Below are 22,878 nucleotides of genomic sequence, written 5' to 3' on the forward strand. Positions count from 1 at the left end.
GCACAAAGGTTCGTAGATATATATTTGTAGATGTCATATTAGATCGCTCTCACGTTCGTTGCTGTCGACACCCAAAAGAAAAGAAAAAACGACATTGCGCAGCCTCTGGTTATACAAAACACCAAGATCTAAAGAGATGATTTAATGTGATGTCCTTTCACACGTGAGAAAGTGTTCTTAATATTACAGTTTGTTAAACTTTGGTCACTTTTTAAATGTGTAATCAAACACCTATGTCTTGTATTGTGTTAGTTTACTTTAATGTTTGTGTCAACACAATATCATGTTATATTAGATTTTTGGTACATTGTATATGTGAACAGCTACAGTTGCAGACACTAACCGACTTGCGTATAGCGACCAAACAAACAGCCGCCAATAAGGCATCTGTGTTTATATATCTGTGAAATCCTGACGTCTCCTTTACGGTTTATAAACAGCATGTATGCATCATAAAGAAAGATGAATGTGTGACTGTGTTTTAGTGCACACGTGTGAACGCTCACAGCATTGATTTAGAGTTGCCGGCCTTTTAAAATGTGTCATCTCATGTACTCTTGGACTTTATTCAACAATGTTTTGTTTATGCTTTTGGAACATGAGTTCATGAATCTTACTACTGAAATGACAGGACAAAAGAGATGAAAAGGGAATGTCATATGAAAATAAACAACAAGTCTCAGGGAGCTGCGTTTATTTAAAATCACTGTAATTTAACATCTAGTATAAGCACATGTGAAGCCGAGCGCTTTAGGATTTCTTGCAGGACTGAATCTGAGTCTCCCATACCCCACTCTGAACATCCCTGGGCTTTAACCAATGAACCAAAGAGACGATATTGATTCCATTTTGTTCCAAATATAGAGAAATCATTACGACTGATGAAACCGTAGCTTAACCGCATCTGAAACAACCAGACCTCTGATTTAGCCAGAAAATAACAATGAATCATAAACATCTTGCACATCCGTTTGTCTTTTTATTTGCTGTCCTTTGGCTATCCTCCATCACTTTATCAGTTTATCCATCGCTCGATCTGTCTATTCACTTAGAAAATGTGACCATGTTTTATTATAGTAAAAGTGTACTTGTAACCGTGTTTTTTGGTGATTACAGTTTAAATGACCACAGTTTTATTACAAATACCATTGCTTCTATAGTGAAATCATGGTAAATTTGTGGTTTTGCTTCTAATAAAGCCAGACAACATTGGTTACTACAGTAAAACCGTGGTCGGTGTTTGTAAGGGTTGTTGTATTTCTCATTGTGTCTTGTTGTCTGTGTGTAGGTGATGGAAACCCGAGGGAAAGCAGTCTCTTCCTCAATAACACAGATGATGAGAAAGGAAACCTCTATGATGGGAAAAACATGGCACTTTTTGAGGTACTTTCTGTTTGTTTTAAAAAAGCGATGGAATTTAAAAAAATATATATTAGAAAAATTACACTTATGTGTGGTACAGTTTTTGTTTTACTAAAGGTTATTTTAGTTTTCTAAAATTAAGTTTGAAAACATTAGTGTTTATTGAAATCGAACAAAATATGGCCCAAATTTCTTTTTAACAACTAAAGCAAACAATTGAAATGTTGCCTCATAAAGAAAGTGAAGTTAGTTTAAAGCACTAAAATTATAAAAATAAAATAAAAACAAATTCATCCTATGTAGCAACACAAAATAAATGAAACCTGCTAAAACATTCACTAAACATAAAAGCCAATTTAAAATATGAATAAAACTAAAATCAAACTATAATAACTCTAATAATCACACTTTTCTACAAATATATATATATATTTATTTTTTATTTTTCTATTTATTCTTTGGGATTTCACAAATTCTCTCAAACTCAACAACATTTGTTGTTATTTTCAACCTATTTTGTCAAAGCATGGCTCAACTCTGTTGTCCTGACCACACATAAACGCATGTATACATCCCAGAGTCTATGTTTATATCATTTGTAGAGTTTGTTCAGGCTGAACTGTTATTATGCTGTGAGACACGTTTATTTGCTGGTTTGAGGGCAGTTTTTGGTGACCCGGATGACCTTTTACTCTTTCAGGAGGAGATGGACAGCAATCCCATGGTGTCGTCGCTCCTCAACAAACTGGCCAACTACACGAACCTTACGCAGGGCGTCAGAGAACACGAGGAAGCTGATGAAGACGAGGGTGCCAAGAAGAAAACGGTCAAGGTAATCGGTCAAAAACTCTCCTTCCAAACCCATGAGACTTAGGACTTCATTTTGATGTTTTGCCAGCATGGGGCGGATATATAAAGACATGAATGGCTGTAGTGAAGAGATCTTGAAGACAGACATGATGATATCTTAATATAAGACATATTGTATGTGATGTGTAGTTGTCTGTCTGTTTGATGCTTGTGAACAATAAATCCCTGCAAAACAAACTCTTGCGTTCTTTACGTTCCTCTGGCTTTTTTGTCCGTCTGTAGAGGAAATGAATGCAGGTTATAATCTTTGGAATGTTTCATTATGATCTGAAACGATTTCAGAAAAGAAATCCCAAACCTTTGCCAATGTTTAATGCCAGCGGTCAGAGAAAATAATAGATTTTGAACAAAGTTTATTCAATATTTAAAAGTCCCCTGTGACATCAGAACTGAAGTTCTGTGGGTTTTAGTATGAATATAAATACAATAGGATCCATAAAGTAGTGCCCTCTGAAAACATTGACACATTTTCCATGCAGAAGATTTCTATTGTAAGTCCAGAGGACGTCTTCTACATTATATTTTTTGTGGTTATTGTTGACAGTAAGTGAATTTTCTTAAACCAGCGCCAAATAGAAACCACAACAACCACAGTCTCCGATGTCTACTCATCATTCAGCTGCCATATTTGAATGGCCAGTGAGTGAAACAGGCCAGTGAGAGATCGCAATGCTCTTTCTTTACTCCATCAGTTCTGAGATGCTCAAATAGTGTTTGTTCAACTGCAGTATTTGTAAGCGAACATCATTTGGTTCTCTTGTATAAACTGGATCGAGCTTTTGTTTTTATTTCGATGGGTGTTTTGTAGTTTTTATCTGTGATTTAAGCAAATTGCTGTCAAAGATGGTGTTTTTACCAATGCTTTGGTGTTTGTCTTTCATCTGCAGAGTCCACAGATGGGGACGTTTATCGGCGTTTACCTGCCTTGTCTGCAAAATATCCTGGGAGTGATTCTGTTCCTGCGAATGACGTGGATCGTGGGGACGGCAGGAATCCTGGAGTCCTTTATAATTGTGTCCATGTGCTGCTCGTGTGTGAGTGTCCCGTTATTTGTGTCCTTTCATTCTTCCAGTTTAGTGTTTCGTGATTTCTGCCTCTTTAAGAAGTCACACGATGAAACGGTTCAGATCCGACCGAAATGATCAGAGATTATATCTTCAGTGGAGTTTGTGTACACAGACTGGTGTGTATGTAAATGATCATGTGTTAATGGTTTGGGTTTGTGACGTCGCAGCAAACTTTTTTGTGGTTTATTTTTAATGAAAGGTCTATTTGAACAGCGGAGGAAGTTTTCAGTTCAAGTACAATGAACTCTGTTCATTGAGTCTAGATGTGTGTGTTGTATAGCCACGTGTGTCAAATGCATATGAATAGTATTTTTAGGTTAAGTTTCTCTGGTCTGAAGTCTTGTGCGTTTGTGTGTGTCTGTCAGTGTGTGTGTGTGTGTGTGTGTGTGTGTGTGTGTGTGTGTGTGTGTGTGTGTGTGTGTGTGTGTGTGTGTGTGTGTGTGTGTGTGTGTGTGTGTGTGTGTGTGTGTGTGTGTGTGTGTGTGTGTGTGTGTGTGTGTGTGTGTGTGTGTGTGTGTGTGTGTGTGTGTGTGTGTGTGTGTGTGTGTGTGTGTGTGTGTGTGTGTGTGTGTGTGTGTGTGTGTGTGTGTGTGTGTGTGTGTGTGTGTGTGTGTGTGTGTGTGTGTGTGTGTGTGTGTGTGTGTGTGTGTGTGTGTGTGTGTGTGTGTGTGTGTGTGTGTGTGTGTGTGTGTGTGTGTGTGTGTGTGTGTGTGTGTGTGTGTGTGTGTGTGTGTGTGTGTGTGTGTGTGTGTGTGTGTGTGTGTGTGTGTGTGTGTGTGTGTGTGTGTGTGTGTGTGCGTGTGTGTGAGTGTGTGTGTCTGTCAGCGTGTGTGCGTGTGCGTGTCTAATTTAGAGCTGGCACTTATTTAGAAATCACATCCGACCGTGGGATCAGACGTCTAATTCACCTCCACCTTCACTTCCTGCTGTCAATCATTCCTGTGATTCCTGTGTCACAGATAGAGAAGTTCCTTTTATTTTTATTTGTAGAGAATCGAGATTTCAGCACAAGATTTTACTTCACAGAACTGTATTGATATTCTTACAACAAGAAATTATAATTCAGTGTTTTAGTTGCATATGTTATGAAAGGAAAGTTGGACCACCATCTATATCTGTTTATTATAAATATGTATTTACTCAAATTAGGAACAGCAGTATTAGTCTTATAATGACTTCCATATATATTGTAAATAATACATTTACAGTACACACATTTACATTTAGGTATTAAACAGACGCTAAATTAGGAAACAATATAAATATTATAATATAACAAAGGGATTTATAATAATCTTTTTTGTATTCCTAATATCTTATAATTTTTACATATGTTTATATTGACAATATCACAATTATATATAATAATTGATGTATAGGCCTAATTAATCTGTATAAATGACAAATAACAACATTTAATCTGTGAATGTAACATTTTCTCATAACACGTTGCAGAACTGTTTAAAAAATAAACCTTATACAGGAAGTTATAATAAAATGAAGGCTGATTAATCCGAATAAGGTAAATTATGTGTCATGGTGAGTAAAGATCAGTCTTTTGAGCTTTATTTCGAGCGTTAAGCCTGATAGTGTTAAATGCACTGTGACTCGCGTCCAGAGAAAGAGACGCAGGGATTTACTGTGGACGTGAAGCTCAAGGACACTTAACACAGCCACCAGGTTACATAACAAACACAGATGCTGTTGAACTTTACAAATACCAAACGTTCCTGGAAAATGAGAAGGAAAACACTTTAACTGGAGGTTTATTTCCCTGACCTTAAAGTCAACATATCAGAAATACTTTTTATTTGATGATATGCACCATAAAAACAGAAAGATGAACTGCGATTGCCCTTGTAATCCGTTTCGGTTTGGAAAAGTCACATTTATTTAGCAGATTCACTTGTTCTAATAAATGTTTATTTCTTTTGTTTTCAGACAATGTTAACAGCCATATCAATGAGTGCCATTGCTACAAACGGTGTTGTTCCAGGTAAATCATTCTCATGTGAAGTTGAATGTGTTCACTTATGTTACAGTATGATGATGTTCTTGTGCGTTCTCTCTCCAGCTGGAGGTTCATACTACATGATCTCCAGATCTCTGGGTCCTGAGTTTGGAGGTGCGGTGGGTCTCTGTTTCTATCTGGGCACTACGTTCGCTGGGGCCATGTACATCCTCGGTACGATTGAGATACTGCTGGTGAGTGTTGTGTCTGAAATTAGATCAGAATATGTCCATGATTGGTCATTTCTTATAACACCTTGTTTGACTGTTGTGTTACAGACGTACATATTGCCTAGCGCTGCCATCTTTAAAACAGAAGATAAAGAGCTGCAGGCCGAGGCCATGCTGAATAACATGCGTGTCTATGGCACGTGTTGTCTGACGCTCATGTCTCTGGTGGTGTTTGTGGGAGTGAAATATGTTAATAAACTAGCTCTGGTGTTTCTTGCCTGCGTGGTTCTCTCCATCCTGGCCATCTACGCCGGTGTCATCAAAACCATCTTTGAGCCGCCCGTTTTTCCGTAAGTCAGAGAGAACACGTTTAACTTATTTTCCAAATACATAAAAAAAATCTTCTAAAGGTTACTTAAACAAAATCTATTTCTTTTTTTGTTAAAATAAAGTACATTCGTTTTCTACTCAGCCGTTTCGCTCTTTTGTTTCTGAACGTTTTCAGAAAAGCATTTGTAAGCCACTGTTGTTTAACACGTTTTAAAAAACTGCTTATTTAAACAAAACAAAGTTCTTGATGGGTTTTTATTAGCTTTGAGGGCTTCTTGTTGCACCAAAACATCCGCAGCAGTGTTTGCTGAAAGCTTTTCAATTACCACAATTCTCCTGACAATAAACTCCGATTTCAATGCATGTTTCAAAACTCCCTTTTGTCTTTTTCAGAGTTTGTTTGCTGGGCAACCGCACGCTTCAGAACCACGACTTTGACAAGTGCTTGAAAACAGACATTATAAACAACGTGACTGTGACCACAAAACTCTGGTCACTCTTCTGTAAAGGGCCGGAGCTCAACGCCAGCTGTAATGAATACTTCACTCTCAATAATGTCACAGAGATTCCGGGCATCCCTGGACTGACCAGCGGAGTTATTTCAGGTCGGACAAGTCACGTTTGAGTCTCAGACACAGATATGACTGAAACATCTGGAAAATAAATGTGGCGTTTTAATTCAGATTGTTGTGTGTTGTACAGAGAACATGTGGAGCAGTTATGGTCCTGCTGGGATGCTGGTGGAGAAACCCATAGAAGCAGAGACGGCGAGTGACACATCACAGGACATCTACATGCCGTATGTGGTCAATGACATCACCACTTTCTTCACACTGCTCGTGGGGATCTACTTCCCCTCCGTCACAGGTACAGCAACACCCTCGACATACCCTCTTTCTTTCTATTTATCTCTGTCTTTCTTTCTTTCTTTCTTTCTTTTTTTAAACAAGAATGCCTGCTGTTGGTGCCATTAGCCCTGTGTTGAGCGCGACGATATTTAGCGCCAGTGCACTCACGGTAACCCGTTCGATAAAGTTGGATTCCCACCTCAATAGTCTTTTGTTAATTCCTCTCCCCTAAAACTGCCCTTCCAGCTCTATACCGTCCAGTCACAATAAAAGGTGTAAAAGCCCCTAAAAATATAACAAGAAAAAGAATAAGATGCTATTTCTTTTTTAAACAATTATACTATATAATGTAATACATACAAACAGGGGCGTCAGTAGACCCCTTTTACTGGAGCTCGTGCCCCAGTATAAAAGTCAACTTTAAGTTGAATGGTTTACTTCATATGTCAGTTTAATCATTTAAATTGACAATAGTGGCAAAAACGGAACTAGATGCAACGTAGTAACGTAATTCACGCTTGTAAAAGCAAGCCAGTCGCGCACCTTAACCGGTCCGAAAACGGAACTCGTGCCGTATTTTCGTGCAGAAATCCATGTCCGTGCACGTCTGTGTTTCCTTCTGCAGAGCGTGCAGCTGCGCAGTGCACACGCAGGCGTGCAAGGGTGACGACAAGTGACTGAGTTAGGCTATGAAAACATGATGAAACTAAAGTAAGTTTCTAAATAAAATAAATCATTTTCTTTTGACTGGATCATTAATGGCCCCTGTAGATGGACATCAGGATTAGTTTGTGCAAGCAGGGAATGGAAGCAGAAAGGAGACGATGAGTTTGAGGGTCAGATTTGATAAACAGTCAGACAGTCAGATCTCAGACATTAGAGGAAAACCTTTGTCAAGTCTGTACAATAACATTGTTGCTTAGAGAAACATTTGTGTTCTGTACTTTCAGAAATGAAATTATTTTAATTTTTAGGACATTACATACAAAGTTAACAGCACCTAAAGAAGATATTTTGAGGAATGTAGGAAAACAGTTCTGGGGCACTTCCATTAAATATGAGCTTACTATGGCGTTTATACATGTCTGGAACAACTAGAGGATGAGTAATTCATGACAGAATTTTCATTTGTGGGTGAGTATCCCTTTAAGTATATTAAAGATACTTAAATATGTTTCAATACAAAATTTTTATCTTCCCCAGTATTGTTGCACTGTAGGTATAGTGGTTTAAGCAGGGACGTTTGTATAGTTCATTGTGTTGCATACTTCTTGCACACAGCAGGTTTTTAAGATAAAAAGTGACAGAAAAAGTAACGGGGGCCTGTGCCCCAGCAGAGCTTTAGGCCAAGCAACCCCACTGCAACCGAACAATTCATGTAAGAAATATATACAACAAATATTTAAAAAATATGTTAAAAAAAAACATTGTAAACAGAGGCATGTTTGTTTCTTTCTTTTATCTCGTAATGTTCTTTCTCTCTCTGCCCCTCCCTGTTTTTCATTGTCCATCTTTTGTAATCTGTTGTAATATTGAGCCCAGCAGGGTCCGTGTGAACGCTCTGTACACAAAACGATTGAGTTTCATAGTTCACTGTGTTATCAGCGTGTGTCAGGGACCTTTAGTGAAATAACGTGAAGTGAACTTTAGAAAGAGCACACACACCTTTGCCTTTGTGAAATACAATGGCTCTTATTTGTTTTAATTTAATGTCTAAATTGTACACTGCTCAAAAAAAATAAAGGGAACACCTAAATCACACTACAGTAGATCTCAATGAACAAAATATCCAGGTTAAATCTCTTCACTTACATACTTTGCATAACTTGCAAGAACAAAATAATGTGACAATGGTCAATGAAAGCCAACATTTTACATTCAGGGCAGGAATTACAGTAAAATCACTGTAAAAATGTGTAAAATATTGGCTTATTCAAGTTTTACCACAGAACCTCATAATGTTAGTCAGTAATGTGCAGGGCCCTACGTGCCCGTATGAACTGTATGAGCAATGTCTCATGGTACATGGTCTCCTGTGGAATCTCCTCTCAGACCTGGATCAGAGCATCAGTGAGCTCCTGGGCAGTGTATGGTGCTACTTAATGGCTTTGGATACGTGAGATCCCAGAGGTTCTCAACTGAATTCAGGTCTGGGGAACGTGAGGTGCCAGTCAATGTCATCAATGCCTTCATCGTCCAGAAACAGCCTAGAGACTCTGGCCACATAAGGTCAGGTATTATCATGCACCAGGAGGGCTCTGCACTGCACCAGCATAAGATCTGACAACTGAGTTGAGGATTTCATCCCAACACTTCATAGCACGTGGAGGTCTGTAAGACCCTCTGAGAACGGTCCTCCCCAGACCACCCTTGTTGTTGCCTCTCCAGTGTATTTATATGCACCAAAACAAGTGAAGATGGTTCACAATCACGTATGCTTGCTTATTGGGTGGATGGATAGTCCTGAGGGTGCACTGGCTTGGTGTTGAGCTGTGATGATCAGGTGTTCCCTTTATTTTTTTGAGCAGTGTATAATGCAATGAAACCATTTGAATACATGCAGTCATGTAATGTCAAGCTTTCTTAGACCTGCAGTAAAAGTCCAAAGATTCGATATTTGATGTAAGCTTTTCCTCAGTTTTTCATGCCATTGAAAGCAAACAGATGTGCTGACTCTATCCTCTTGTGTTCTGCAGGTATCATGGCAGGATCAAACAGGTCCGGAGATCTGAGAGACGCTCAGCGCTCCATCCCCATTGGAACCATCCTCGCCATAGTAACCACCACCATCATCTGTATCCTTGCTCCAGACCTGACGCCTTCCTGCTGAACATCCATCACACCTTTTAATGCAACTCTTATTCAATCATTTCAGATTACGTTTTCTTAAGTACATCAACTATGTAACTTTAAAATGTCTTCATGAGATTAAGTTTTCCTGAGCGTGTAACTCAGATCTTTCCTGTGTGGTGTTGTTTGGCGCCTGCATCGAGGGTGTGGTGCTCCGAGACAAGTGAGCGCTCTCTGTTTCTCATTTTCCACCTGGATGAACACAGAGGAAAAAATACTTTACATAACATTCTGTTTCTGTGGAAAACACGTTTACAGGCCATTTAGATGAAATTGTGCAACATTTTCCTCGCTTTAGTCAAAGAACACTTTATAAAATATCTGTTTTAAATCACAGTGCTGACAGTAAGCAAGTCCACTTGGTATTGAAATGCTGTGCGTGTTTGTTTGAGTTCATACTCTACACATCTATCATCTTAGGTTTGGAGACTCAGTCAAAGGGAACCTGGTGATCGGCACTCTGTCTTGGCCTTCGCCGTGGGTAATCGTGATTGGTTCGTTCTTTTCCTGCTGTGGGGCGGGGCTTCAGAGTCTCACCGGCGCCCCCCGTCTGCTTCAGGCCATCGCTCGAGACGGCATAGTGCCCTTCCTGGAGGTCCGATCGAAATTAAGCATCACTCAGTTATATGTCTCTTTATCGTCATAACCTGACTGTCATGTGACCGTTCCTCAGGTGTTTGGTCACGGTAAAGCAAACGGAGAACCCACCTGGGCTCTTCTTCTGACGGGTCTTATCTGTGAGAGCGGGATTCTCATCGCTTCTCTCGATGCCGTCGCACCCATCCTCTCGATGTAAGACTCGCGTGATGCTGTTTTACACTCACCGTGGTGAAGCACACTGTGTTTATGGTTTTATTCTCTCGCTTCAGGTTCTTTCTGATGTGTTATCTGTTTGTGAACCTGGCGTGTGCTCTGCAGACGCTGTTGAGGACACCAAACTGGAGACCACGCTTCAAATACTACCACTGGTGAGATATACAGAATACTTTTAGGAAAGTGACTCTGTTAATTTTGTAATCTGTAATCTCTCGTAGTTTATTTAAATCTCACTTTAGTCTCAGATGTTTCTCCTAAAGATGCTCAGGAGAAATGAAGAGAATCAGAGAGTGTGATTGTTGAAACACATGAAGAGTCTGGAGGTGTAAATGAATGTAGATCGTAGAGGTGAAATCATCTGGACCTCATGAGAACTGTTTGAGTCCATATTGAGATTTTGGATTGCAGACTCAGTTTGACACATTGTGATTATGGTTTCAGAAGAGACGTTTTTGTCAGATTTCTGACTCTTTTACTCGGGAGAAATATCTGAGACGCAGATGAGACTTTGTGTTTCATTTAATTTCATTGATGTCAAAGGGAAAACTTGAGATATTAAAGAGATCTCCTTTTGTATGCAAATTGTATTAAAATGTTACAATTATGCTTTACAAAACCTAAAGTAGATCAAAGTAGAATGAAGCGTTTTGACAGTCTAATAATTCAAATGGTGTGATGTGAACCTGTGATCTGTTACGGCTCATTTCATCCCATCTGGTTGCTGGAGTACCTCTCTGGAGCGCGTGTGTGACTTTAAATGAACAGATTCATTATAGTCTCCTGAATGTCTCAGAGGAAACAAACACAGAAATCTCCTCTCATCTGCGTCGTCTCATTTCTGGCTCATTCACGAGCCTCTCAAAGTCAACATGAAATCGAAATGTTTTGGGTGTCAGTAAAGCGTACTACTCTTGCTCTTCTCACAGGGCTCTGTCGTTTCTGGGCATGAGTTTGTGTCTGGCTCTGATGTTCATCTCGTCCTGGTACTACGCTCTGGTGGCCATGCTCATCGCTGGATGCATCTACAAATACATCGAGTACCGCGGGTAAGAGCTGTCTGTTAAGCTGATTACAGGTCAGCTTTAATCTCACTCACTGAATGTGTGACGTGTGCAGGGCGGAGAAGGAATGGGGTGATGGGATCCGGGGTCTGTCTCTCAATGCCGCTCGCTATGCTCTCATACGGCTGGAAGAGGCGCCGCCACACACCAAAAACTGGAGGTGAGGAGCATTTCTGTGTCTGATCTTAACACACAAACAATGTTCATCATATTAATATATAAACACACTTATATATTCACCTGAGACAAAATGAAACATGATGGAGTTTACATTTAAAGTTTCTTTAAGATGTGTTTATATGATCCTTCGCTAGCTTCAGTGGTCTTTATATACCACGATCCTTTAGCAGCGGGATCATCCAGAGAGAGTATCAGTATTGGATCTTTCCTTAAGCTCTCAGTAATCCTGTACTTAAGAAAATGATTAAAATAATGTGAGAGGCAACAGGTTCAGGTCAGATCTCATCATTCTCTTGACACAGCGGTCTGAAAGCGGTTTAAAGTTCATGTCAGTTTTGGTGAACGATGGATGTCCAGTGATGGTGTTTGTGTCATGTCTCGGTGCGAGTTTATAAAAAGAGATCGATCGTGAGACTGGAATAACCTCAATCAAACGATGATGATGATGATGATGATGATGATGATGATGGAGATCCTGATCTGAACTTTATAATCGGGTGAACATCATTCACATGAAAGCTTCTCCACTTTCACAGTTGTGTTTAATCCTTTAATCCTCAGAACAGTTTCATTTTAGAAAGGAGAATCTCTTTCCCAGCTTCAGTCTTTAAGCATTAAACATTAAATCGAAATACACCGTCTCTAGTTTTCTGAAATAACTGTTCTTATTCTTCAATGTGTGTTTCTCTAAACAAATGTGACAATTGTTTATTAATGTAAACCACCCTGGTGAACTTTGTCCTGAGCTTCTACACTCTTAAACAAAGGTGCTAACACACAGCAATGCTATAGAAATGCAAACAGTTTAGTGTTTAGAACCTAACAAAGAACCCATTTTTAGGACGGAGACATTTGTGAAACATGTTAAAGGTTCTTTACGAAACCATTGACGGTTCGTCTATGGTATTGTGAAGCCTTTTTTAGGATCGTAAGGTTGTGTGTTGGGTTTGCAGGCCTCAGCTGTTGGTTCTGTTGAATCTGGACACTGAACTGTCCGTGAAACATCCTCGTCTTCTGTCCTTCACCACACAACTGAAGGCTGGTAAAGGTTTGACCATCGTGGGCTCAGTGCTGGAGGGAACCTACCTGACCAAAGAGACGGAGGCCAAAACAGCAGAGCAGGTGTTTTGCACACTGAGATATAAATGAGCTCAAGGCAGTTATTAAAGTCACACTGACATCTAGTGGCAAGAATAAGAACTACAGTTTAGAATCTGTATTATGTGAATTAATGGCATGTTTACATCTATTCTGTTTATCACCACAGAACATCAAATCTGCCATGACGGCCGAGAAGACCAAAGGTTTCTGTCACGTCGTGGCGTCGTCCAACCTGCGTGACGGCATCTCTCACCTCATCCAATCAGCCGGTCTCGGGGGGATGAAACACAACAGCGTCCTGATGGCTTGGCCTGCGTCCTGGAAACAATCGAATGACCCGCAATCATGGAAGAGCTTCATAGGTTTGAATAGCACCTAGAAATAAAAGGCCGTATCATGAAAAGGATTTTAATTTGAACTTTTCCCAATTTCCCTCCACAGAGACGATTCGAGAGACCACGGCTGCCAATCAGGCCCTGCTGGTGGCCAAAAACATCGACACTTTTCCTCAAAAAGAGCGTCTCACAGAGGGAACCATCGACGTCTGGTGGATCGTCCACGATGGGGGATTGTTAATGCTGCTTCCCTTCCTGCTGCGGCAACACAAGGTGCGTTGTGGGTTAGGACATGTCAAGTCAGCTTTATTTATATAGCGCTTTTTATCATTTTCATTGTTACAAGAAAACATTGACTATAAGCAAAACATATAAGGTTATGCAAGTCAAAACACATGTCAAATATCAGACTATAAATTCCTATATGCAGTGTTAATGAATTAAAACTATAAAATTCTGGTGTGCAGGTGTGGAGGAAATGTAAGATGCGTATCTTCACGGTGGCTCAGATGGACGACAACAGCATCCAGATGAAGAAAGACCTGCAGATGTTCCTCTATCACCTGCGGCTGAACGCTGAGGTGGAGGTGGTGGAGATGGTGAGCTGTGATGTCACGTGTTGTGTCAAGATGTTATGAGTTGAATTGGCGTTCAGGTTAGATCATGTGTTGTTTGTGTGTCCAGCACGAAAGTGACATCTCAGCGTTCACATATGAGAAGACTCTGGTGATGGAGCAGCGCTCACAGATGCTCAAACAGATGCAGCTGTCGCGGACGGAGAGAGAACGAGAGGTGACGTGTGCTTTACATTTACATTCACGTCTTTACTCTGCATAGGAATGGCATGAAGTTTTAATGAGTGACTGCTGTGTTTTAAACCAGCATTTCTCTGACACGTGTCGCTTTAAGGAACTCAAAGTTTTCTTTGTCAAATCTATTTAGTTCAAAACATTTCGTTTGTTAAATGTTGATAATAAATCATCAAGTTCATGGGGATGATGTTTGCCATCCATCTGAAGTCATTCAGTCTTCATTAATACTAAGTACTGATACAGACTGTTCGGTTTCAATGAAATGATTGTGAATTTAAAAAGCAATCATTTTCCGTTCAGCTGAAATGTTCATGAATTAAAATCGACCATCATCATCCAGATTTGACGCATTATTCATTCACTATTTGAAAGAAACCATGAGATGAATTGTTAGGACTGTAAAAGGGCCGCGGACCCCTGATCCAGCACTACGGGTTTGTGACATGTGGTCCCTCTTTTATTTCTGCTGCTATTGGGGACAAACCTCTCAGATTCAAAGCATCACAGATGAATCGCGTAGCTCCATTCGACGGAAGAAGCAAAGCGACGCTCACAGCTCGGGCGTTCATAACCAGAGCAGCCTGCTAGATGACGCTAGCCCAGATGAGGTAGAGAACTCAAGACCAGCGGCCTGAATTTCACACCTACACGTACAGAGTCCTTCCTGTATATCACACGGATGTTTTAGCTCTGTACCTGTACGGGTGTGTTCCAGAAACCTCCTCCCATCGTGCATGTGTCATGTGACCTCTGTGACCCCTCCTTCATCTGATGTAGTTTAACAGCCATGTGGTTTATTTGTGTACGAATGCTTCATCATGCATGCAGACTAATAGAGTTGCATGTACAGTAGACAAACTAAAACATTAACCGGTCATGTTCTCTAATACAGTATGTAGATCTCCAGATGTTTCGACACCTTTTCAGTTTTTTAAATGTATTTCATCATTTACTTGTATCATTCAAATGTAATTTGATATGGGGTGCTTTTAAAATAAAGTAAGAAAATTGATTTGTATTTTTGCTGATGTTTGATGACCGCAGGCCCAGCTCATCCACGACAGAAACACAGCGTCTCACTCGGCGTTAAACGACAAGGCTGACGCGACGCCTGAACGTGTCCACATGACCTGGACCAAAGAGAAGTACTTCACCGAACGCAACCGAAACCGAGAGGCCATTGCAAACATGGCAGTCCGGGACCTTTTCAACATGAAACCGTAAGTGGACACACTGTAGATGGTGTTGTTGAATAGTTATATTCTGCATAAAATTTGTTTAAAAACATGATTTTATTACTTCGCAAAGTCTAGATTCAGTTGGTCAGGGATGTGTATTATAGCGTGCATGTTCAGATGAAACCCCAGAGGCTGCTGGGTATTCCGACACAGTGTGCATGTGTGTGCTGTGATGATGATAATGTTTATGTGACAGTGAGGCATGATCACAGTGTATGTCAGAACATCATCATCACTAACAGACTACACATACATGAAAACATTTTAAACCAGAATTTGATTTGGCATGAAGAAAATAAGTGTGTTTTACAATGGATTCATATTTTTGCAGTGTGAATTTATTTAAATGTACTTTTATTAAACGAATATTAATCTGTATACAGCCACGGAAATAATATAGAGACCCTTTCAGTGTTTCCGAATTTCCTATGTGTTTAGGTAAAATAATCATTTTGATTTCATTCTGTGAGCTAATAACAATATTTTTTTACCAAATTTCAAATAAAATATTGTTTCTATTTGCACAATATTTTGATAAAATGTAAACTGGAAAAACAGGTGAAAAGCAAAGGAGCAAAGTCTTTCACAATGCTGCTGGATGACTTTATGTCACTCCTGAGGTTTGAATTTGTAGAAATTCAGACTGGAATGACCGCAATACATCTAGAAATGATGATTTGAAATGAAAATTGGGAATGGTCTCTTCATTTTTTATGTGGCTGTATATATATATATATATATATATATATATATAGTTTCGTGTTTGTATTTTGGATAAAACGGATCCACATGAAAAAATGCTGCAGTATACTTTAATATTTACTATAGTAATAGTGAATTAATACACTGTAGTAAATACAGTAGTATACGTCAATATTTTATTATAGTAAAGTTAAGAAATACTAAACTATCTAGACATTTTGCTACAGTTTACTTCAGCATGTACTTAAGTATACTGCAGTATTTTGTGTTTCATGTTCACAATGTTTGTGTGTTGGTCAGTCTGAAGAAGCATCTAAGCTCGTCTCTGTTGTTCTGTCTTGTTTTTCTCCTTCTAGCGAGTGGGAGAGTCTGTAAGTCACATTTCTCTGTATTGTAGCCGTGTCGCTGTGTGTGTGTGTGTCTGTATAAATGAAACGCTGGATTATTCATGCATATGTTTGTGCTCATGTGTGTGTTTGTCCAGTATATGTGTGCTGATGGCATGATGGATGTGCATCTCACGCAAGCTTGTGCTGTCGAGTATGTTTCACCTGCTGTGCAACAACATTAAAAACATACTTGATTTGATCATAACACAGTGATAGTCTATTCGGTGCTAGATTTTCTTTATAAACTTGTCTATGAAAGCACTGTGAAGGGTGTACAGTCAGGTCCATAAACATCGACACAATTCTAATCTTTTTGGCTCTATACACCACCACAATGGATGGTGAAACGAACAAGATGTGCTTTATCCTTTAGACTTTTAGCTTTAATTTGAGGGTATTTACATCCAAATCAGGTGAACGGTGTAGGAATTACAACAGTTTGTATATGTGCCTCCCACTTTTTAAGGGACCAAAAGTAATGGGACAATTGGCTGCTTAGCTGTTCCATGGGCAGGTGTGTGTTATTCCCTCACTCTCCCATTTACAAGGAGCAGATAAAAGATTCAGAGTTTATTTCAAGTTTGCTATTTGCATTTGGAAACTGTTGCTGTCAACTCTCAATATGACATCTAAAGAGCTGTCACTATCAGAGAAGCAAGCCATCATTAGGCTGAAAAAACTAAACAAACCATCAGAGAGATAGCAAAAACTTTAGGTGTGACCAAATCAACTGTTTGGAACATCCTTAAAAAGAAAGAAAGAACTCACCGGTGAGCTCAGCAACACCAAAAGACCCGGAAGACCACGGAAAACAACTGTGGTGGATGAACGAAGAATTATTTCCCTGGTGAAGAAAACACCCTTCATGACTGTTGGCCAGATCAAGAACACTCTCCAGGAGGTTGGTGTATGTGTGTCAAAGTCAACAATCAAGAGAAGACTTCACCAGAGTAAATACAGAGGGTTTACCACAAGATGTAAACCATTGGTGAGCCTCAAAAACAGGAAGGCCAGATTAGAGTTTGCCAAACAACATCTAAAAAAGTCTTCACAGTTCTGGAACAACATCCTATGGACCGATGAGACCAAGATCAACTTGTACCAGAGTGATGGGAAGAGAAGAGTATGGAGAAGGAAAGGAACTGCTCATGATCCAAAGCATACCACCTCATCAGTGAAGCATTGTGGTGGTAGTGTCATGGCGTGGGCATGTATGGCTGCCAATGGAACTGGTTCTCTTGTATTTATTGATGATGTGACTGTTGACAAAAGCAGCAGGATGAATTCTGAAGTTTTTCGGGCAATATTATCTGCTCATATTCAGCCAAATGCTTCAGAACTCATTGGATGGCGCTTCACAGTGCAGATGGACAATGACCCGAAGCATACTGCGAAAGCATGAATGTTATGCAATGGCTAAGTCAATCACCTGACCTGAATCCGATTGAGCATGCATTTCACTTGCTGAAGACAAAACTGAAGGGAAAATGCCCCAAGAACAAGCAGGAACTGAAGACAGTTGCAGTAGAGGCATGGCAGAGCATCACCAGGGATGAAACCCAGTGTCTGGTGATGTCTATGCGTTCCAGACTTCATGCTGTAATTGACTGCAAAGGATTTGCAACCAAGTATTCAAAAGTGAAAGTTTGATTTATGATTGTTAATCTGTCCCATTACTTTTGGTCCCTTAAAAAGTGGGAGGCACTAACTGTTGAAATTCCTACACCGTTCACCTAATTTGGATGTAAATACACTCAAATTAAAGCAAAAAGTCTGCAGATAAAGCACATCTTGTTCGTTTCATTTCAAATCCATTGTGGTGGTGTATAGAGTCAAAAAGATTAGAATTGTGTCGATGTCCCAATATTTATGCACCTGACTGTATGTGTGTAATGAAGTTAAAGTGGCAGCAGGTGGTGCTGAAAAGCACAAGTTTACATTGAATTGTTTTTGTTATTTGAGCTTTTGTTACAGGCATGTGTGAATGAAGCTGTGCATGTCTCGGCACACTAACTTCAAAAGTGCTTCATTTTATAACCAATGTATCATGTTTATTGTGCTTAAATAAAAAATAATAATTAGCAACTTTAAATATTATAAAAAAGAGCATGGCAAAGCTTGCATTTCATAAAAAAGCTGTTAAGCCTCTTATGTGGTGATGTCATTACAATAGTAAAGTTATATTGAACATGAGCTATACAGAGAAAAGTAGAGCCTATAAATGTCCAGTAATGTTGAATTGAAACTGTTGTCTTGTGTGTTGTGAAACAGAAAGCAGTCTAACGTACGCTGCATGCACACAGCTGTGAAACTGAATGAAGTGGTGGTGTGTAAGTCACAGGACGCCCACCTGGTGCTCCTCAACATGCCCGGACCTCCGAAAAACCGAGAAGGAGATGAGAACTGTATCCTTCATATCACAACCAGATATAAGCATCTGTCAAAAGCATAAACTTAAACGCACAGTAAGATGAGTTTGTGCCCAATAGACAGAACGTTACTGTGAAGGGTTTGTACGCTGTTGATCTTTGACTGATGGGTCTCAGACATGGAGTTTCTGGAGGTGATGATGGAGGGCCTCAACCGGGTCCTGTTGGTGCGCGGAGGTGGCCAAGAGGTCATCACCATATATTCATAAAGTCACGTGATGCCCAACGCAGTACTGGCAGGAATTCTGTTTATTTTTTGGGGCGTGGTGAAAATCCTAATGCTGGCTATTATAGTGGCATTACGCCCGGCTGTGAGTTTAATAGAGGACGATGACGGTTTTTTTCCCCGGCGAAGAGAACGTGAAGCTCGCGTGGAGACGGAGACTGTGCACACGCGTGTTGAGAAGACCCCATGACGCCACGCACCGACACGTTCATTTAGGCTCATTGACTCATTTTCCTTTTGTTTTCTGTTGTTTGTTTGTTTGTTTGTACAGTCTATGCTAGGTTTTTATGTCTGTTCATTGTGTAAAATCTGCCGGTGGTAATATGTCTACAAACTGTCTGGTTGGTTTTTTTCGAAGATGTCGATGACTCTGCACAATGCGCATACAATCTGCTGGTTTTAGTTTTGTAGCCAAAGTTCGTTTTATTGGGCTGAAATTCAGTTCACAATGTTTTTATAAGCTGCTGTGCCGAGTCACACATGCAGGATTGTTTTAAAAGCCATTAAGTCTGTTCATAACGTCTGATGATAAACATCACAACTCTAATACCCGATTATCCATAAAACATCCTCGGCAGGTCTCTATTAAGAACCTCGATCACATATGTATTTGCATACAGTTCCAGATGTTCTATATCGACAATATCTGTTCTCTATAATCCATGCAGTGTTCTGTTCTGTTCTGTTTTTTTGCAATATGACTGATTCATATACCAGATGTGAAAGACATGGTTCTTGTTCAGAAGGGAAAGTTTTGGCTCATAGTCTTTGGTGAAGATTTGTTATGTTACTAAATACTGAATTATATGAAATGTGCAATAACACATAACACATGTTATGAAGGCTTCACTGACCTATTACATCAAGAGTTTTGTATTATATTAGCTGAACTGTTTAACAAGAGGACAACAGCCATCACATTTCACATGCTGTGGTCTTATCATGAAACATTTACTGTGTTAAGTGAATCACAGAGATCAGTTTGTCTGTTTGATTTCAGATGGATTTGCACATTTTTTGTTTGTTTTGTCTTTGAAAATTGTATCATAAGAGGTGAGGGGACTGCTGGCGTGTGTATGATTAACCAGCACTGAACATCAATCTCATCCTCACAGCAATAAATGTGTTTGTCCCCATCAGCTGGAACAACAATTACTATCTGTATTAATCTGCATATAGAATATGATGGCCTCTGCAGGTGACCCCTACATCTCCCCTGCAGGTGACCCAACATAATCTCTGCACGTGACCCACACAAGAATCTTTGCAGGCGACCCCTATACGACCTCTGCAAGTGACCCAACATAATCTCTGCATGTGACCCACACAAGATTCTTTGCAGGCGACCCCTATACGACCTCTGCAAGTGACCCAACATAATCTCTGCACGTGACCCACACAAGAATCTTTGCAGGCGACCCCTATACGACCTCTACAGGTGACCCAACATAATCTCTGCACGCTCGGCACCTGACCCACACATGGCCTCTGCAGGTGACCCAACATAATCTCTGCACGTGACCCACACAAGATTCTTTGCAGGCGACCCCTATATGATCTCTGCAGATGACCCAACATAATCTCTGCACGTGACCCACACAAGACCTCTGCAGGCAACCCCTATACGACCTCTGCGGGTGACCCAACATAATCTCTGCACGTGACCCACACAAGACCTCTGCAGGCAACCCCTATACGACCTCTGCGGGTGACCCAACATAATCTCTGCACGTGACCCACACAAGACCTCTGCAGGCAACCCCTATACGACCTCTGCGGGTGACCCAACATAATCTCTGCACGCTCGGCACCTGACCCACACATGACCTCTGCAGGTGACCCAACATAATCTCTGCACGTGACCCACACAAGACCTCTGCAGGCAACCCCTATACGACCTCTACAGGTGACCCAACATAATCTCTGCACGTGACCCACACAAGACCTCTGCTGGTTACCCCTATACGACCTCTGCAGGTGACCCAACATAATCTCTGCACGTGACCCACACAAGACCTCTGCAGGCAACCCCTATACGACCTCTACAGGTGACCCAACATAATCTCTGCACGTGACCCACACATGACCTCTACAGGTGACCCAACATAATCTCTGCACGTGACCCACACATGACCTCTACAGGTGACCCAACATAGTCTCTGCACGTGACCCACACATGACCTCTGCAGGTGACCCAACATAATCTCTGCACGTGACCCACACAAGACCTCTGCAGGCAACCCCTATACGACCTCTACAGGTGACCCAACATAATCTCTGCACGTGACCCACACAAGACCTCTGCAGGCGACCCCTATACGACCTCTGCGGGTGACCCCACATAATCTCGGCACCTGACCCACACATGACCTCTGCCGGTGACCCAACATAATCTCTGCACATGACCTCTGCTGGTTACCCCTATACGACCTCTGCAGGTGACCCAACATAATCTCTGCACGTGACCCACACAAGACCTCTGCAGGCAACCCCTATACGACCTCTACAGGTGACCCAACATAATCTCTGCACGTGACCCACACATGACCTCTACAGGTGACCCAACATAATCTCTGCACGTGACCCACACATGACCTCTACAGGTGACCCAACATAGTCTCTGCACGTGACCCACACATGACCTCTGCAGGTGACCCAACATAATCTCTGCACGTGACCCACACATGACCTCTGCAGGTGACCCAACATAATCTCTACACATGACCTCTGCTGGTTACCCCATACGACCTCTACAGGTGACCCCACATAATCTCTGCACGTGACCCACACATGACCTCTGCAGGTGACCCAACATAATCTCTGCACATGACCTCTGCTGGTTACCCCTATACGACCTCTGCAGGTGACCCAACATAATCTCTGCACATGACCTCTGCTGGTTACCCCTATACGACCTCTGCAGGTGACCCAACATAATCTCTGCACATGACCTCTGCTGGTTACCCCTATACGACCTCTGCAGGTGACCCAACGTAATTACTGCACATGACACACACATATGACCACTGCAGGTGACCCCCATATAGCCCAGCATACATTTGATGTAGGATAGTATTTAGGGGTTTAGCTCAGTCTGATCCTTATTATTTTTATTTGCACTTTAGTCTATGTTTCATGTTAGCTAGAGAACTGAACTATCACACTCAGTAATCTATAAACACTATGTACACTGTATAATAAATATTAGCATGGAATCATAATTATAAGTGCAAACCACATTAATAAGAAACAGGTTTATAATGACATGGTAGCACAGCTTTAGAAAAAAACAACTTTTATTCTGGCACAACGATGTAAAGCATCGAACAGCTGTCTGTTTAAAACTGAGATGTAGCTGACTTCTGTGAGGGACACCACCCCCCACCACCACCACATTTACCACTTTTGAATTATTAGATGGAGATGAATTGTTATTGGCAGTTAAATCCTTCAACACCTCAATTGATTCAATTTCTATCCTCCTGCAAGTAAAGAACGTCTTTAAGAAGTATCCGTATCTGTATAAGAAACATCCTCATCTTCATCTGATCACTCACAGGGAGATGTGTGCCAAAAATAAATGCACAGAGAAATTGAAACGTCACCCAGCTATGAGCCATTTTAATACACGATGCGCTCATATTTTGCACGTACAGTCTGTTATAAAAATATTCATAGTTCTGCTGGGGTCTGACAGATGCCCTCAGGGTTCAGATGCAATCACATCTCATGTTGGAGAGAGTTTCTCTGAAACCCCCGTGAGCAGCGCAGTATTCTCTTACCTCAACATTCTATTTTGTGTGTGTAACATCATAGACACAGGAGTGTTTCTTCTTACGGTTAGATTACAGGATGTGATGTTGTTTATGGGTCTAGTTTCTATGCTGTCCTGCTATTATTGAATGTAAGTGTTGCTCTTTCAGAGATATTGTGACATTTATGACATGTTTGTTTTTTATTTTGTACATTTTATATGTTCATTTCTTTTTTCTTTACACCATTCAGTAGTTGTAATAGGAGCTGTCTGACTCGCTTGTTTATTTCTCTTAAATCGTAATCATTAAATTTACACTCCATGGTC

The 22,878-nt window shown here is 40.7% G+C and overlaps 1 protein-coding gene across 12 annotated transcripts in view; it reads left to right on the plus strand.

Moving 5' to 3' along the window:
- Positions 1-22,878, plus strand: part of slc12a7b (solute carrier family 12 member 7b) — a 42,340-nt gene extending 19,462 nt beyond the window's left edge. For 3 of the 12 annotated variants that reach the window (XR_013788320.1, XR_013788321.1, XR_013788323.1), the window contains exons 2-25: positions 1,289-1,383; positions 2,063-2,194; positions 3,120-3,266; positions 5,241-5,295; positions 5,374-5,504; positions 5,589-5,830; positions 6,204-6,415; positions 6,513-6,677; positions 9,355-9,453; positions 9,614-9,671; positions 9,929-10,103; positions 10,182-10,300; positions 10,378-10,476; positions 11,251-11,370; positions 11,441-11,545; positions 12,519-12,687; positions 12,833-13,028; positions 13,108-13,274; positions 13,469-13,600; positions 13,686-13,793; positions 14,305-14,421; positions 14,858-15,048; positions 18,414-18,547; positions 18,689-22,878. Coding sequence is in view for 6 of the 12 variants with exons in the window: in XM_079488218.1 (XP_079344344.1) it covers positions 1,289-1,383; positions 2,063-2,194; positions 3,120-3,266; positions 5,241-5,504; positions 5,589-5,830; positions 6,204-6,415; positions 6,513-6,677; positions 9,355-9,453; positions 9,614-9,671; positions 9,929-10,103; positions 10,182-10,300; positions 10,378-10,476; positions 11,251-11,370; positions 11,441-11,545; positions 12,519-12,687; positions 12,833-13,028; positions 13,108-13,274; positions 13,469-13,600; positions 13,686-13,793; positions 14,305-14,421; positions 14,858-15,033; positions 16,110-16,124; positions 18,414-18,547; positions 18,689-18,780 (3,338 nt within the window). In the remaining 6 variants the exon portion in view is untranslated. Of the gene's footprint in view, positions 1-1,288; positions 1,384-2,062; positions 2,195-3,119; positions 3,267-5,240; positions 5,505-5,588; positions 5,831-6,203; positions 6,416-6,512; positions 6,678-9,354; positions 9,454-9,613; positions 9,672-9,928; positions 10,104-10,181; positions 10,301-10,377; positions 10,477-11,250; positions 11,371-11,440; positions 11,546-12,518; positions 12,688-12,832; positions 13,029-13,107; positions 13,275-13,468; positions 13,601-13,685; positions 13,794-14,304; positions 14,422-14,857; positions 15,049-16,109; positions 16,125-18,413; positions 18,548-18,688 lie in introns of all 12 variants that reach the window. The other 9 variants (XR_013788319.1, XR_013788322.1, XR_013788324.1 and 6 more) reach the window with 6 other exon arrangements.

Source organism: Barbatula barbatula, assembly GCF_947034865.1.
Source record: "Barbatula barbatula genome assembly, chromosome: 23".
NCBI classification, from domain to species: domain Eukaryota; kingdom Metazoa; phylum Chordata; class Actinopteri; order Cypriniformes; family Nemacheilidae; genus Barbatula; species Barbatula barbatula.